Source organism: Pyrus communis, chromosome 12 (assembly GCF_963583255.1).
Source record: "Pyrus communis chromosome 12, drPyrComm1.1, whole genome shotgun sequence".
Taxonomy (NCBI): Eukaryota; Viridiplantae; Streptophyta; class Magnoliopsida; order Rosales; family Rosaceae; genus Pyrus; species Pyrus communis.
The window spans coordinates 3,558,166-3,574,207 of record NC_084814.1 but is presented as its reverse complement, the minus strand read 5'-3'; the positions used below and the strand labels follow the sequence as shown (position 1 = coordinate 3,574,207).

At 39.3% G+C, this 16,042-nt stretch overlaps 2 protein-coding genes across 2 annotated transcripts; one reads left to right on the top strand and one right to left on the bottom strand.

The window, feature by feature from the left end:
* The first annotated feature begins 8,162 nt into the window (after positions 1-8,162).
* Positions 8,163-10,669, top strand: LOC137710993 (uncharacterized membrane protein At4g09580-like). The gene is made up of 4 exons (XM_068450181.1): positions 8,163-8,545; positions 9,375-9,645; positions 9,726-9,896; positions 10,205-10,669. Exons 1-4 carry the CDS (start codon positions 8,325-8,327, stop codon positions 10,328-10,330), a joined length of 789 nt encoding a protein of 262 aa, XP_068306282.1. The 5' UTR covers positions 8,163-8,324; the 3' UTR covers positions 10,331-10,669.
* A 715-nt stretch (positions 10,670-11,384) lies between these two features.
* LOC137710866 (uncharacterized) lies at positions 11,385-14,551 on the bottom strand. Its single transcript, XM_068450019.1, has 6 exons — positions 13,687-14,551; positions 13,541-13,599; positions 13,129-13,198; positions 12,890-13,015; positions 12,639-12,767; positions 11,385-11,962 (listed from the first exon to the last, which is right to left on the bottom strand). Exons 1-6 carry the CDS (start codon positions 14,455-14,457, stop codon positions 11,501-11,503), a joined length of 1,617 nt encoding a protein of 538 aa, XP_068306120.1. The 5' UTR covers positions 14,458-14,551; the 3' UTR covers positions 11,385-11,500.
* Between the last annotated feature and the right edge of the window lie 1,491 nt (positions 14,552-16,042).

Genomic DNA, 16,042 nt, shown 5'->3' with positions numbered 1-16,042 from the left:
TATATATATGTTTCATGCATTACGCAATTATATTGCTATGTGGAATTTATGAGTCAAAGTATATAAATAAATAGAAGCAATTTCGGGTTTTTAAACCCTAGTTATGTCGAAGAACAAAAAAAACTGGGAAATTGTGCGACACGGCCGCCGAACCACCGCCATTGGCCTGAAGCCCAGCTACGTGGAGCATATCATGGAATGGTGTCGTTTTGACACTTTGGACCACAAGGTAGCAGCTTTTTGGGCTTTGATGCCCTGACCTGGACACCCCAGGCCTTCGGCCTGATAAGCTAAATGGGCTTGAAGTCCCTTAGCCCAACCAAGAAAGCATGCAACCTTCTTGCCATGTTGTCCCGCAAAGTCCTTGGCCCAACTCCAACAACCCAGTATTGCTGCGCTTTTATTTGTCCCATGATTTGGCCTGCCCGCAGCAGCCCATAACTAACTAGGCTTGACCTAGTGTTCAACCCACTTACCCACAACTTTTGCTACTGGCTTGGCTTACCCCGACCTGAACCCAGCTTCGGCTGGGCGGGCTTCCTAGACCAACCCACGACCAGCTTCTTGTTGGGCCTGCACCTTTGTCCAAAGCTGCTGGGTTCCTCATACCACAAGGCCCAAGGCATGCAGCCCTCTCATGACCCAATCTGCCTACAGCTAACTCTGTATGGCCCATTCCCGTGTCTTTTTTTAACTCGATGCCAATTTTGGCATTCCCGCGTTATAAATCATGTCCAAAAAAAATTTTGGGGCGTTTTGGTTTATGCTAATTAATTCTAATTTAATTATCACTTGGTTTATCACCAACCGAAGCTAATATGATCTGTTTGTCATTATTTTGCTTCCACAATCAACCCCGTTTGGTCTTGATCTATTGAATTAATTAAAAGTGACCTGTAATCCATTAATCCAAAATTATTGACCTGAATATCACTTTTCGACATTAACGATTCGATAATTTATTTCTATACTTGGAACCGTTGACATCCTTTCGTAGTCCCAAAGCTCTCACACTTAAGTTCTCGAAGCAACTCAAATCCACTACACTTAAATCAGCATATTGCATTCTGTGTTCTAGCAAGAACCTCTCCTTTATGAACTAATCGTTCATAAAACTAAATTAAACCTGTAGTTCCATATTTAGTGCCTTCAAAACCCGAAGTTTTCATTCAAAACTTACCACATGAAACCTGTAACTTTCATGCATAAATTAAACCAATACATATCTATAGAACCAGATTGTTCTACGATGTATATCTATGGATTACCATATGACTAACCACGTTTTTGTTGTACCCTCCGTTTTAGGGACATGTCGAACTTGAACAAGCTTGATTTCACCGCTCTGGAAGTATCTAGAAGAAACTACCTAAAGTGGGTTCAAGACGTTAAGCTCTATCTTACTGTAAATGGTATTAGAGCCATCATCGAGGCACATACGGACAACAAACCTGTCGACGAAGCTCAGAAAGCTACTGCAATGATCTTCATTCGAAGACACATCCATGATGCTCTGCAAACCGAATGCCTTGCTAAGGAGGACCCACGCACCTTCTGGCTTGCTCTGGCCGACCATTTCGATCACCAGAAAGACATTTACTTGCTTGAAGCAAGACACGACTAGCAGCATATTCACTTCCAAGACTTTAAGTCTGTGAATGAATACAACTCTGAAGTTTGTAGAATCTGATCACTACTAAAGTTCTGTAAAATGGAATTAACCAAATCAGATCTCTTGAAGAAGACTTATTCGACCTTCCATGCCATTAATATTGTCCTGCAACAACAATATAGGACACAGAAGTTTACCAAAGTTTTAGATTTCATCTCTGTTTTACTTTTCACTGAAAACCATAACCAGCTTTTGATGAAGAATCATCAAGCCTGACCGACTGGCTCGAACGTCGCGTTTGAAGCACATGTGACCAATTCTAGCAGCCACAAACGACGCAAAAATCATCGTGGCCGTGGCAATGGGCAGCAAGCCCCACCACGACCCCAATGTCAGCAGATTCAAGGCCCACCCAATGGAGGAAATGTGACCCAGAAGCGTCTACCCCTTACACCTAAGGCCCCACACTTCAAGAACAAGGGAAAAGCTACCGTTCAATCGGCTTCCGCTAAAATGGACATGTACTATCGATGTGGATCAAAGGATCATTGGTCACGCATATGCAGAGTTACCCCTGAGGCTATTGTCAAGTATCATTCCCGTCGTGAGTCTAACTTTGCACATGTGGAACATCTAGAAGATGCTACTACATCCATGGAGATATCAGATTTTCAGGAGGCATTAGCTCATATGGACGAATAAATTTTAGACATGTTTTAGGTTTTAGCCCTAGTGACTAGACCCCACCCCCCTAATTTTTAGGTTTATGGTTTAATTTTGGACAATTTTTCTAAGTATTTGGAATAATTTGTTTGGTTTTGGTTTGTTTTAAATTATGGATTGTTAATATATGGATATTATTTCTCAAATTGATTAATTGAATGAATGGAATTATATTTATGCATGTGACCAATTCAATCAATTTATTTCTACGTATGTTTAGTGGGGAAGTTAGTTGTCTGGCTGATAGTGCTACCACACACACCATATTCCGTGAGCGATACTACTTTACTAACTTTGTACCTAAGAATGCACCTCTGACAACTTTCTCAAGCCCATCCAACCTGATTGAATGATACAGAAAGGCCCGTATCATGTTGTCCAATGGTACCATTAAAAAAGCCTTCTATTCTTCATGTTCCGGAAGAACTTTGCTGAGTTTTAGAGATATTCAAGATAATCAATTTCATATTGAAACCACTGAAGATAATGGTTCTGAATTTCTTTGTATCATTTCGTACGAATATGGCTAGAGGCGTATTCACGAGAAGTTAGAACGTCTGCTGAGTAGGTTTTACAACACAACCATTCACGATATAGAAGCCCACCATACGGCCGGCCCTGTGCTTGATTTCCAGAGCACTTTGCGGCCTTGGCATGACCATATGGGACATCCCGAACGTGACATGATGCGCCATATACTTAAATCATCACATAGGCATCATTTACCTCCCTACGTTGGATTCCCGCCATGCAAAGCGTGTTCTTTGGGGAAATTGAATACTCAACCCTCAATTATAAAGATCATTCACAACCCTCCTAAGTTTCTTCAGACGATTCAAGGAGATATTTGTGGACCTATACAACCAACATGCAGACCATTTCGATACTTTATGGTGTTGGTTGATGCATCAACACGATGGTCACATGTTTGCCTATTGTCCACACGCAATGTTGCATTTGCGAAACTCTTAGCACAAATTATTAAGCTATGGGCTCACCACCCTGATTATCCGATCAAGTCGATTCGACTGGATAACGCTTAAGAGTTTACGTCACAGATTTTTTTACGATTATTGCATGTTAGTAGGGATTGAAGTTGAACATCTTGTACCCCATGTTCACACCCAAAACGACATTGCAGAAGCTTTCATAAAGCACCTTCAATTTATAGCTTGGACTTTGGTTATGTGAACCAAATTGCCTGTATTTGCCTGGGGCTATGCAATATTGCACGCTTCTATGCTGGTTTGCTTGAGGTCCACCGCTACCCAACCTCATTCACCGTTACAGTTGGTTATGATTTGCCATCAATTATTCGATACTTAAAGCCCTTGACAGTGGATCTTTTTACCACACGTTTTGCAGATTGTCACTTTGATTAGACAGTCTTCCTGTCGTTAGGGGGAGATAAGCATGCTAACGTCCCTGGAGAACACCACGAATTATCGTGGTATGCTCCCATTATGTCTCATTTAGATCCCCATACTGCCCAGTCAGAAATTGAGGTGCGACAAATTATAGATCTTCAGAGCATTACTCAAAGCATGTCAACTGCTTTTACTGATCTAACTAAGGTGACAAGATCACATATACCCGCTGCAAACGCACCTGCAAGGATAGACGTACCCTGCGTATGTCTTAATCATGCCTAGGAAGGTCGGACCTTCCACACGGCCCAGTAGATTGGCGTTTAGCCAATCACCTACTCCGACCCTGAAGCATGGCAGACCCCTTGGTTCAAAGGATTCACAACCCCAGAAAAGGAAAACGGCACCAACTAGTGACCCTAGCTTGAATCTGACCATTGCTCACTCATCTATTCCAATGCATAAGGTTATTCTAGATTACAGTGATATCTTAGATGAGACAACCCGACCTCCCAAGAATCGTGAAATTTTGGTCCACAACGTAATATTGGATAAGGTTTGGAATCGGAATGAGATCATCATCGATGATGCATTTGCGTACACAGTAGCTATTAACATCATGCTTAGCGATGAGATTGAACCACATTCCATTGATGAATGCCGACATAAAACGAATTGGTCAAACTAGAAACAACCAATCCAAGTCGAACTCGATTCGCTTGCGAAACATAAGCTGTTTGGACCTATAGCTCCTACTCTACCACATGTGAAGCCAATGGGCTATAAGTGGATTTATGTGAGGAAGCGTAATGAGAAGAACGAAATATTATGATACAAAGCACGCCTCGTAGAGCAAGGCTTCTCTCAATGCCCTAGGATTGATTACAAATAGACGTATTCCCCCATAATGGACGTCATAATGTTCCGTTACCTAATTAGTTTGGTAGTTTCTGAAAAACTAAATATGCAACTTATAGATGTGGTAACCACATATCTCTATGGGAATCTAGATACGAAAATCTACATGAAAGTTCCAAAAGGACTTCCATTGACTGGTTCAAATAGTTCTAGACCGTAGAACACTCTATCTGTTAGATTGAGGAGATCACTATACGGATTGAAACAATCCGGGCAGATGTGGTATAATCATCTAAGTGAATATTTAACAAGTCAAGGTTTTGTGAACAATGGATTATGCCCATACGTGTTCATAAAGAACTCACATTCCATATTTGTGATCGTTGCAGTTTATGTCGATGACATGAACCTCATTAGAACTCCCGCAGAGCTTAAGGAAATTGTCGTTCACTTGAAATAGGAATTTGAGATGAAAGATCTTGGAAAAACTCGATATTGCCTCAACCTAGAGATCAAGCATTGTTAGGATAGAATCCTAGTAGATCAATCGAACTACACCCAAAAGGTGTTGCGACATTTTAATGAGGATAAATCGAAGCCTTCGAGTACTCCTATGGTCGTTCGGACTCTAGATGCTAAACGAGATCCCTTTCGTCCAAAGGAGGATGAGGAAGATATTTTGGAGCCTAAAGTTCCATACCTAAGTGCAATTGGGGCTTTATTGTACTTGGCTCAATGCACTAGACCCGACATCTCCTTTGCTATTAATCTTTTGGCTAGATACAGCAATGCGCCCACACGCAGACACTGGAATGGTGTTAAATACATTTTCCGCTACCTCAAGGGTACGATGGATTTGGGCTTGTTCAATACCCACGAATCCTCAAGAGAGCCACACTCCCTCGATTCTCAGGGTTGATTCCCTCCTTGTTGGTTACGCATATGTTGATATCTATCTAACTCACATAGGGCAAACGGGCTATGTCTTTACCATTGGAGACACCACTATATCTTAGAGGTCTACCAAGCAAACGCTAGTTGAGACTTCTTTGAACCATGATGAGATTCTCACCCTGCATGAAGCATCACGTGAGTGTTTTTGGTTAAGAGCAGTTATGGAACATATTCAAAGCACTAGTGGTCTTACTTCCATCATTAACCTTCCTATGACGATCTTTGAAGACAATGCATCATGTACCAAGCAGTTAAAGAAAGGATACATTAAGGGAGACAACACCAAGCACATAGCACCGAAGTTTCTTTATTCTCATCAATAACAACAGCATCAGAACATTGAAGTTAAGCAAATCCGTTCCCAAGACAACCTGACCCATCTCTTTACCAAGTCATTGCCCAAGTCTACTTTTCAAAAACTCATCCAAGGAATCAGTATGCGTAAATTATCTGAGACTCATATTCACCCGTTGTGTCACTGACTTCAACAGTTGTTCTACCTTATCTGTTGAAGATCTGATGCGATGCTTTGTTTGAGTATTTACACACTCAAGGGGGAGTGTTGCAGTCATATTTGGAATAGGAATGTGATTGTGGAAATTCTAGTGTATCTAGGGATATCTTTTATATTCCCTTTGGTAGTTAATATCCTATTAGAGTTGTAATCCTAAAATGGTAAGGATTTAACCTATCCTACTACTATAAATAAAGGCACAATGGGGTGCTACAACACAAACCTCACAATTAAATCTCTCTCTTATCTCTCTTGTTGTCACCAACCTCCACTCTCCATTCCCTTAGAATAGCTCAGTTAAATAGGCCTACAAATCTAATTTATTTTTATGAACATTTTAATCTAAAAATATTTAAATTTCGATAAGTAATCTAAATTCATACAAATACATAGTTATTTATAAAATTTTAAGTTAAATTTGATTTAAATCATTTTTAAAATAGTTTTAGACGTTCGATTTAATTTTGGGCCGACAAATTTTTTTTTACCATTAGATTTGATCTCATTTGACCATAGCCGTTAGATTATAAGTAAAAAAAAAATATATATATATATATGACAGTTTGGTGGGTCCAGAATAATTTAAACCAGACTTAAATCCTGAAGGGAATCTAGCCCAGAGATATATTTTCTCCCCGAGACTTATTTTAGCTCAATGGTTGGAGATGGTTTTTTTTTTTGGGGGGGGGGGGGGGGGGGTGGGGGTGTTGGTTTTAAAGCTTATATTTTAATATTTATCCCATGGGTTGGAGATGGTCTAAGGGGAATGGGCTAGCAATGTGTTTCGAATTCACCTTTGGCGAGAATCGACACTAAGAGCTCTCACTTTCAAGTAAAGATGAATACCACTATATCGTAGTACGAAGTGGCCATATGCACACTATTAATTTGGTTAAAAAAAAAATTAGGGTCCTTGTTAAATTATTGTGATTAATACAGTATAAGACTTAAATCGAGAGAATAGCAACTAACTTTTTATTTAGAGTAAACCGACAATATCCCCTCAACTTTCACCTAACTTTCGACTTACCCCCTAAACTTTTAAATTGGAAAATTAAAGACTTAAACTAAATTTTTTTTTTTTTTTGCCGATTTCCCTAGTGTTGTTAGTTTTTCATTCATTTCATCCAAATTTCTATTAAATGAAAGCACGTGCACAACATGTGAGGGTGGTTCAATCACTTCCTTCTTTAAAATAATTGAAAATCCTAGATTTCTAAAATGTTGACCTGTGCAAATTTATGTGATTCTATAGCTTTTGTGTTTGAAAGTCTAGCGAAGTGACGTTTTTGTTTTCAAATGAGAGTCATGTGGTGTACACGTGATAAACGTTAACGTTAATTTGGATAGAATCTATGGAAAACTAACTGTAAGGGAAATCGGCCAAAAAAATTAGTTGAAGTCCTTAATTTTCCAATTTAAAAGTTCATGGGGTAAATCGGAAGTTAGATGAAAAGTCAAGGAAAAAATCTACAGCTTACTTTAAATAAAAAGTTAGTTGCTATTCTCCTGATTTAAGTTTTATCTAAAAGCCAAACTAGAAATTGTTGTACCAAAATTGCTTTAAAAGAAAAATATGACCTATAAAACGAATAAATTTTATCAAAAACTTCATAATTGAAACCTTTTTAAACTATCTTACTTTTCTTTTAAAAAAAAAATCATACGAATCATAAATCATTTATGTATTCAAATATACTGAACAAAATCGAGGAGTTGAGTACCAAATATCATATACATAATTCATCTATTTATATGATACATTTTGATGTTTGAACTTCCTCGAATCGAATAATTATTATTACTTGTATTGAAAATTAAAAAATTAAATGTTTTAGATAATAAAATTTATACAATAAAAAGACAAGGTATTTATGTTTTTATAGGAAAATGTTATTGGCACTCCATTCCTCATTCTACACTCCAAACTTTCTATATTTAGAAAAAAAAATATGCTTGTGATGAGTGTAAAATGAGATTTTTGAAGTGTCAATAACACTTCTCTTTTTATTTATAGAGATACAAGTATTATTATTTTAATGGTAATTAACATCGTTTTCCAATTTGCATGTAACTTGTATTGGGAAGAATGAGTTGGTTTAGTAGGAACCAGCGAATATCCTTTCTTTCGTTTTTGTCCCTCTTCCCTCTCTTCCCTCTCTCTTCAAGACACCATAAAACAGCAGAGGAGAGAGAAGAAAGAAGAGAAAAGGGGCTCCTTGATTTTCATCCTCTCTAACTTTTCCCGAGAAAAATTGCAGAAAGAGAAAGAGGAAAGGGAAATTTAGAGAGAGAGATGGAGAAGAGAGACGACAATGGGGTGGACGTGAAGGTGGTTGGTGGGGGAGTGGGACCCAATAATAGTAAGTTCCCGTTGAGCTTCTGGGAGGTGGCTGTGGCTTCCACCGTCGTATTGGGCTTCTTGTTTGGCCTTCTGGGTGTTTACCTGACCATGCCCGCATCGGATTACAGCTTCCTCAAGCTTCCCCGTAGCCTCCAGGAGCTTCAAATCCTCAGGTACTTTTTTGAATAAAATTTCTTGTAAATTTCCCATGAATCTGAATTGGGTTTTTAGGATTGAATTTTCCAGGAAAAGCCACGAATTTTAATGGGAAAATTTGTGGGTTTCTAATGCATGTGATATCAATCTGGGATTATTATGTTAGTTTTTAGTTAATTATGGATTTTTACCTCTTAATCCAATTAATTGCAAACTAATTAGGAAAAAAATCATGTCTCAAAATTTATTTTTTAGGAAGAGACCTGATTTTTGCATGGATCCATATTGTTGAAGCATTTTATTTTCTCAAATCGTTTTCTAGGAGTTGAAATTAATGAATAGAATATTGCTTTCTCCTTATCTGCATTGGCCTTTTCTTTTCTTGAACGTTATGCACCAGTATTCGTCTGAGCCAGTTTTGATTCGGGCTTTTGATTTGTGTTCTGAGGAATTTGATATAACCGCGTGCAACTGTTACATTAGTTAATTTTGTTTTTCATTGGTTATGGTATCAATGAAGGATACGGGGTACTGCATTAGTGCCACCTTAATGTGTAAGGGAGGAGAGATTAATGCTGAACATGGAATGTTGCATTATTGTGAGCTTAAACTTTTAAGTTTGATGACTCTTCTACTCACATTTTGCGAAACGTTTTAAATTGCATTGTCGGAAAAAGTTATGAACTTGGTTGAGTGTAGCCGTGTACTCCCCTAGTTGATGACTGATGCGTTGTGTTTTGTTCCAGCTGCGTGTGCTCCATTTATAGATAAATTGTTGCATATGATTTTAATGGTATTATGCGGTTCTATTTATTTTGTTTTCTGTCATTGTCTTCTTCTGGTTAGAGTTCACCTCGAGGACTACACAAGTGACTACACCGCGCAGGTTCTGTTAGGGTACTGCATGGTTTATATATTCATGCAGACTTTCATGATCCCTGGTACTGTATTTATGTCCTTGCTTGCCGGTTCCCTTTTTGGAGTCTTCAAAGGTGTAGCTTTGGTGGTGTTTAACGCCACTGCTGGTGCATCTTCTTGTTATTTCTTGTCAAAGCTGATCGGGAGGCCCATTGTCATCTCTCTTTGGCCTGACAAGCTGCAATTTTTCCAAAACCAGGTATATTCAAATGTTTTCATATCTCCCATTGATACTTTTAACTTCCAAAATGAGTGAATCATTTATTGTTTTTCTTCCAGGTAGCTAAAAGAAGGCAGGGACTGTTGAACTATATGTTGTTTCTCCGATTAACTCCGACCTTGCCTAATACATTTATTAATCTTGCTTCACCAATAGTTGATGTGCCTTACCATATTTTCTTACTGGCAACTTCAATTGGTCTGATACCAGCTGCGTACGTCACTGTCAGGGTATGTATCCTGCACTTCAAAAAGTTGATTAAATATTGAAGTTTAGTTGTTGTCTAAGAACATCAGGCGTCTATGCAACACCTGAAGGGTTCTATGGCCAAATGATCCAAAATAAAAATCAATGTCTTGTTTTCCCTTTTTGTCATAGAGGAAGATAAATACAATATACCTTCCTCTCGACGCCGTCTCAATCCACATTTTGACTACTGCAGAAAAATATATAATTATCTGCGTGGCCTCGTCTACGTATGCTCTACTCGATTGTCACTGGTTGTGCCTGTGTGCTTGACTCTGTTTTCGTGCTGCAGGCTGGATTAGCTCTTGGAGAGTTACGATCCCTTGGGGATCTCTATGACTTCAACTCGATAGCCACCTTGTTCTTCATTGGAGTTGTCTCAATTACTCCCACGCTAGTGAGCAAGAACAAAGCATAGTATTTCACTTACTGAACTTTGCTTGGTGTACATGAGGACCTTGTTCTGCTTGCAGCCGTTTGGGTAGCTCCGTACAGATGAGCATCAAGAAATTGCAATACAAAGGTATTACTGCCTCGTTATGTAGAAGGCGTGTCCGTGTCCTTGGATGGAATTTGTTGACTGTCATGTTTCATTCGGGCTGTGGGTTTGGGGTTAAATGTGTATGTAACTACGATTTCAGTGGTAAGATGTTATAGGGTATGTGTATCATCATCAAGAAAAATGTGAAGGCATTCTCTAGTCAATTTCTGACTTGACGCAGCTCTAGTGTTGAATAATGAAAGTTCCAATATGATATTAGTATTGTTTTTCATAAACGTAACGACTAAGACGTAGGGATGAGGTTGACGTAACGGCCTTTCGGCAATGTTTACAATTTCAACAGTTTTTGTCGACGCAGGCTGCCTGGTATAACCAAAGAAAGGCAGCATCATAATAAGCACTTATGCTTAAAATGCTTAGCGGGTAAGCAGGAAGAACATTTGTTCTCACGATTCCTTGTCAAATTTGGCTTAATGATTGAGTAGAAGTTTGAAGTTGGGAAGGCATTAAAGCATCTAAAATTGCTTGGCATGGAAGCTCAGAATTGTAGAGGAAAAGCATTAGTTTCTTGGCGGGGGTGGTCTTCAATCTGTTGCCCAACCCAATAGGCCCAGATTAGAATCGACTCATTGTCACCCAAGAAAATGGGCAAACCAACTCACCCAAACTACTCTTAGGCGGGTTGGGTTAGGCAAGTTCAACAAGCTCGGCTTAATTGGTTTCTTTCATATTCTGAATGTGAATACAAAGAGAGGTGGCGTTCCCATTCATTTTCGCTTCACATGCCCGTCTTGATTTCAAATCAATTAAAAACGAAGATCAAATTAAACAAGAGCGTGTGGGAGAATAAAAATGGTGTGTGTTTATCATTCCCGGGAATAACGTTCTTTGTCAGCCCTAATCTTCCAATCTAACTGTTACCACGGATTCTAATCCACGTCTCTATCAAAAGATTGGGAACCAGTGCAAGGAAAATAAAATGGGAAAATTATATGGAAAACCATATCACCAATTTGACAATTTATAACTTGTACAACAAATAAAAATTTGGAAAACGTACACATTTCGTAATGTTCGTGTATATTCCTACCTATATTTCATGAATTTCTTTTTCTGCTGGGAGCTATCTGGAGTCCGGCTATCAAGCTTACGCTTTGTACCCGTTTGTTTTGAAGCAGCGCCACCTTTAAGTGTTTCTTTAGCCTTTCTCGCAGCAACAGATGGTCGTTTATCTTTCCGTTCTTTCGGCTTCACTCCACTTGGTGATTTTGATTCAAACTTATCTGGTCTACTGCCTTTTGCATTGAACTTCTTTTGGACACCAGGCTTACCTGCACGCAGGCCCTGGTAAGATGCCTTTGAACTCGACTTGTTAAAATCCGGACTCCTCGAGTCCACAGCTCGCTTTTTGGCTGAAGAATTAGCTTCTGATGCTGATGAGGGGTTCTTTCTCTTAGTTGGGGTGGACTCTGGTTTTGCATGAGACAGCCTGAGCTCCCGATCCCCAAGCTTCAAGTTTCGCTTCTTAACGACCAAATTTGCAGTTTCCTGGATGCCCAAATTGACAGACAACACATAATGTACCATATCAGATGATACAAATTGAAAACAGGTGTACCTTGAGAAACTACAGCATATAGAAATTTAGCTACAGAGTTTCACATGATGATGGCACTCATAGCAAACAAAGTAATTTATTTAGTTTAGTCAACTATGCACGTATTCAATTCCAAATACTCTAATTTTGAAATGAAATATTCATGCTACAAGAAGGTTCGGGATAAAATATAATCTTACACTTACAGAAACTATTCCATCAATAATTTCTTATTTCTATCCTCAGTCCAACTTGAAGATAAATACAAATAAAGATAATGGCAGGAAACACCTTAGCATCCCAATATGCATATTTAAAGAATTGATTGTAGTCATTCTTTTGCTAAATTAACGTCATTACGTACTTACCGCCAAACTGCTATAGTGACAAATTTATATTTTTACGGTTGAAAAGACAAATGTTTCACCTATGTTCCAGGAGACAACCGGGGGTCCTATTGACTTCCCCATGAGGACTATCATTAAAAAGGTAGAGCACGCCATCCAAGAAGAAAATGAATAGAATCAACTAAGCAACCACATATCTGAGTTCAAAATGCATGACATTGTAACAAAGAATTATTGACGGTAAATGGGGTTTGATAAACTGTTGGTGAAAATCACATACCCTTGTTCTAAATAAAACATAAGCAATGCCCTTTCCGATACCATAATTAGGATCCCTGATTATGCGAATAGCTTCAACGCTGGATCCAAGATTGTTGATACCACAAAACAACTGATAAACTTCTTCATCCTGTAAAAGAAAAGAAATTGTTGTCCACATATTGCAACTAAAAGTATGCAACAAAAAAAGCAAATTGGGAGCTGGAAAGTTCCCAAAAGAAGCAGAAAAGAAATCCTAGCGGAGCAATTCACCTTTACATCAAATGGAAGGTTACCCACAAAAACTGTTCTCGTGTGATCATAAACAGTAGCACTCTCCCCTTTCAGCTTCTTACGAGGTGGGCAAGCCCTGTCAACACGGATATGATGTCCTTCAACCTACATCAACATGCACAACAAGTCAAGGTACAAGATCAACAACTTCAGCTTTACTGTAAGAAAGAGCTTGTGCAGAATGATACCAATCACCCAACTTCATGCAAATAACATACCACAGCCATGTTATGGGACAAAGAAGCCTGTGCCGATTCCTCAGTTTTGAAAACAATGTAGGCATTAACGCTGCAACACAAAATCTGTTATTTCAAAAGCAATTGTAAATCGCTTAAATTTGAAATTTTCATGTCAACAAGTATCAAAGGTCTAAAATGTACATCATTTTACGTACTTTTAACAACTTAAAGTCACACCAAATTAAATAACAAATTGGTGACTGAGGGGGCCAACCTTCCAATGTAAGGCTTTATTTGAGCTACGATAGATTCCAATAGTACACCTAGAACCTATAGCCCCAACCCACAATCTGCTTGTAAATTGGAATCAGGGCCTTACGTGCTTCAAAAACGCTTATAAATGCAACAAGCAGTTCCTAAACCAATTGATTAAGTGATGCGAAATGATTACCTGTCAGCTTTATCATGGATTTGTTTTGTGAGTATTGCTCCCTTTCTGGGCCTTTTGGTCTGAACAAAAAGAACCAAATGTACAAAATCAGCAACCAACAATACATTTATATCCACAGTTTGCAAACAAGAAGTCATGAAACTCACATCCAAAATTGGCACGGATCGAATCCTCACAGACTCCACCTCTCCAAATTTAGTGAACTCCTTCATCAAAGCTTTTTTCTTGACCTTCAAGGGCAAATTTCCAACAAAAACAGTCCTCAAGAGCTTACTCTCGTCGTCGAAACCTTCGTTGGAAACCAACATATCAGCTGGATTATCAACTGTCTTCCTCTTCTCTCCAACAGTCCTCTTCTCCTTGTCCCCATCCTCCTCGCCCTCCTTCACGCCGTACTTCTTCACCTCATATTCTCTCTCAACTTCATCCCTTTTCCTCTTCCTCCCATCCTTCTTCTTCGCCACCGCATTCGTCGTCTCGGAGGGTTCATCATTTTCCTGTCTTGACACCCCTTCTAACTCAGAGCCCAAATTAGGGTTTTCAGAATTGAGCGTTTCCGGCAGTTTATTTTTCTTTGGTTTTTCGCCCTCCAACTCCACAGGACCCTGTGGAGCTTCTTCGTTAATCAACCCGGAAGCCGCCTTTTCTTTGTTCTTCCGCTTCCGTTTCTGCACCTCGCCGTCCCCGTCATCGCCATTGTTCTCAGACTCGCCATTATTGGTGTTCTCAGCAGGTTGAGAAGGGGCAACAAACCCAAACCCAGATTCCTGGTTCTTCCTCCTGAAGGGGTTGCTCTCGGAGAAAATGGCAGGGGCGGCGTCGTGGCTGGCGGCGTCGCCGAATAGGGTCTTGAAGACGTCGGACTGAGCTGCTGAAACGGCGTCGGTTTCTGGGTCCTTGGGTTTCCTCCTACCCATTGTATTTGGTTTGAAGGAACTTTGAGAAATCAATCAGGACGCAGAGAGAAACGCAAGTTCTTTAACTTCAAGGCGTTGCAGGCAGAAAAGGGAAGCCGGGCTTCGAAACCCTAGAGTCCTCTATTTTTAAATCAGGAGGGAGTGTTTGAAAGCGGTTGCAAGAGAGTGGGCCGGATCAAGTTAAAACTTTCATAAATTGGGTGGGCTGAGAGATCAAATGGGCCCAAAGATAAAACAGCATACACAAGTTGGTGCATTTTCACGAGAGATTTTTGGGTGTATCTGAAGACTGAAACACCATCGTGTGTTAATAAAACCTATATGTGAGAAATATCAACCTTGTCTTCCTCTCATATAGTAAGACATGAAAATAATGCACCACATGGCAAGTGATTTTCCTCTTCATATCTTCCGCTAAAACCTGGAGGGGCGAAAAATAAGGGTGAGTGGGCTTAAAAAAAAAATTTGTAAAAACCTTTTCGAAAACATAATAACCCCTCGCCGTAAAACGAGTATAGTTTCCAAAATATACATACTAAGTATAGTATAAAAGTACTTACCAGAGTTAGCGGTATCTCAAGAATTCAATATGGCACAATATTTCATAAGCGAACACATGATATCCGTAATCACATAATTTTGCATATGCAAACATATCATATCGAGTGCTCATCGACACATGCTAACACACGAGTTCATATAAAGATATTCTGACATGAACAAGACTAGGTGTAACAATGATATACGCTCTAGTACTACAATCACGTGAAGACTAGCGCTATGCGCAGCACATACGAGTTCTAATTGCCTATAACAATCTAGGACAGGACTGGCACCTACAATGGATCCAAAGTGGGCATGCGATGAGATGTGCACATATATGTGAAAGGCTGGTCGTGGCCCTGGTGAGTACTAACATTGGTGCAGCAAACGATGAGCATATAACATAAATATAGTCATGCCACAGTGATTTGATAATTCTAGTCAACATAATATTATTCATAGCCGTAAAGTTAATTAAGGCATCCCGTAAGATGTATAATGATTTCCTAATTCTCAATGTTACGTCATTTCCTATATACGTTAATTTAATTACAGCAGTCATATAGAAAATTCATTATTAGATGTATATATGGAAACTAAATAAATATATGTATATATCAAAGAAAAGACCCACTCATAGATCATGTCTTCGGGTCGAACCCGAGAGTCCTTGCGATGCGTTTTGCCTAGAAATAAAACCATTTATGTAAATATGTAACGTAATAATGTGTAAACACATTTTCGTACAAAGTACGGCTAATAAAGAAACTATTTTAAAACTATCAAATTTAGAAAAATAGACTGCGGATTCAGATTCGGCACGTCGAGAAACCTAAGGAGGGACCTCGAGTTCCTCCACGCGTTGCCACAAGGTGGCTGAACTGGCAGTCATGCGCCACACGCGCCGACCACCATCACGCTTCCACTCTGCCCACGCGCGCCACGCGCCTTCTTCACAGTCCCAGATTTTGCAAGTTTTCTTCCCAACTTTCAAAGCTTATTTCGAGTTCGATACTCAACCAAATTCAGTGATTCAAAAGCC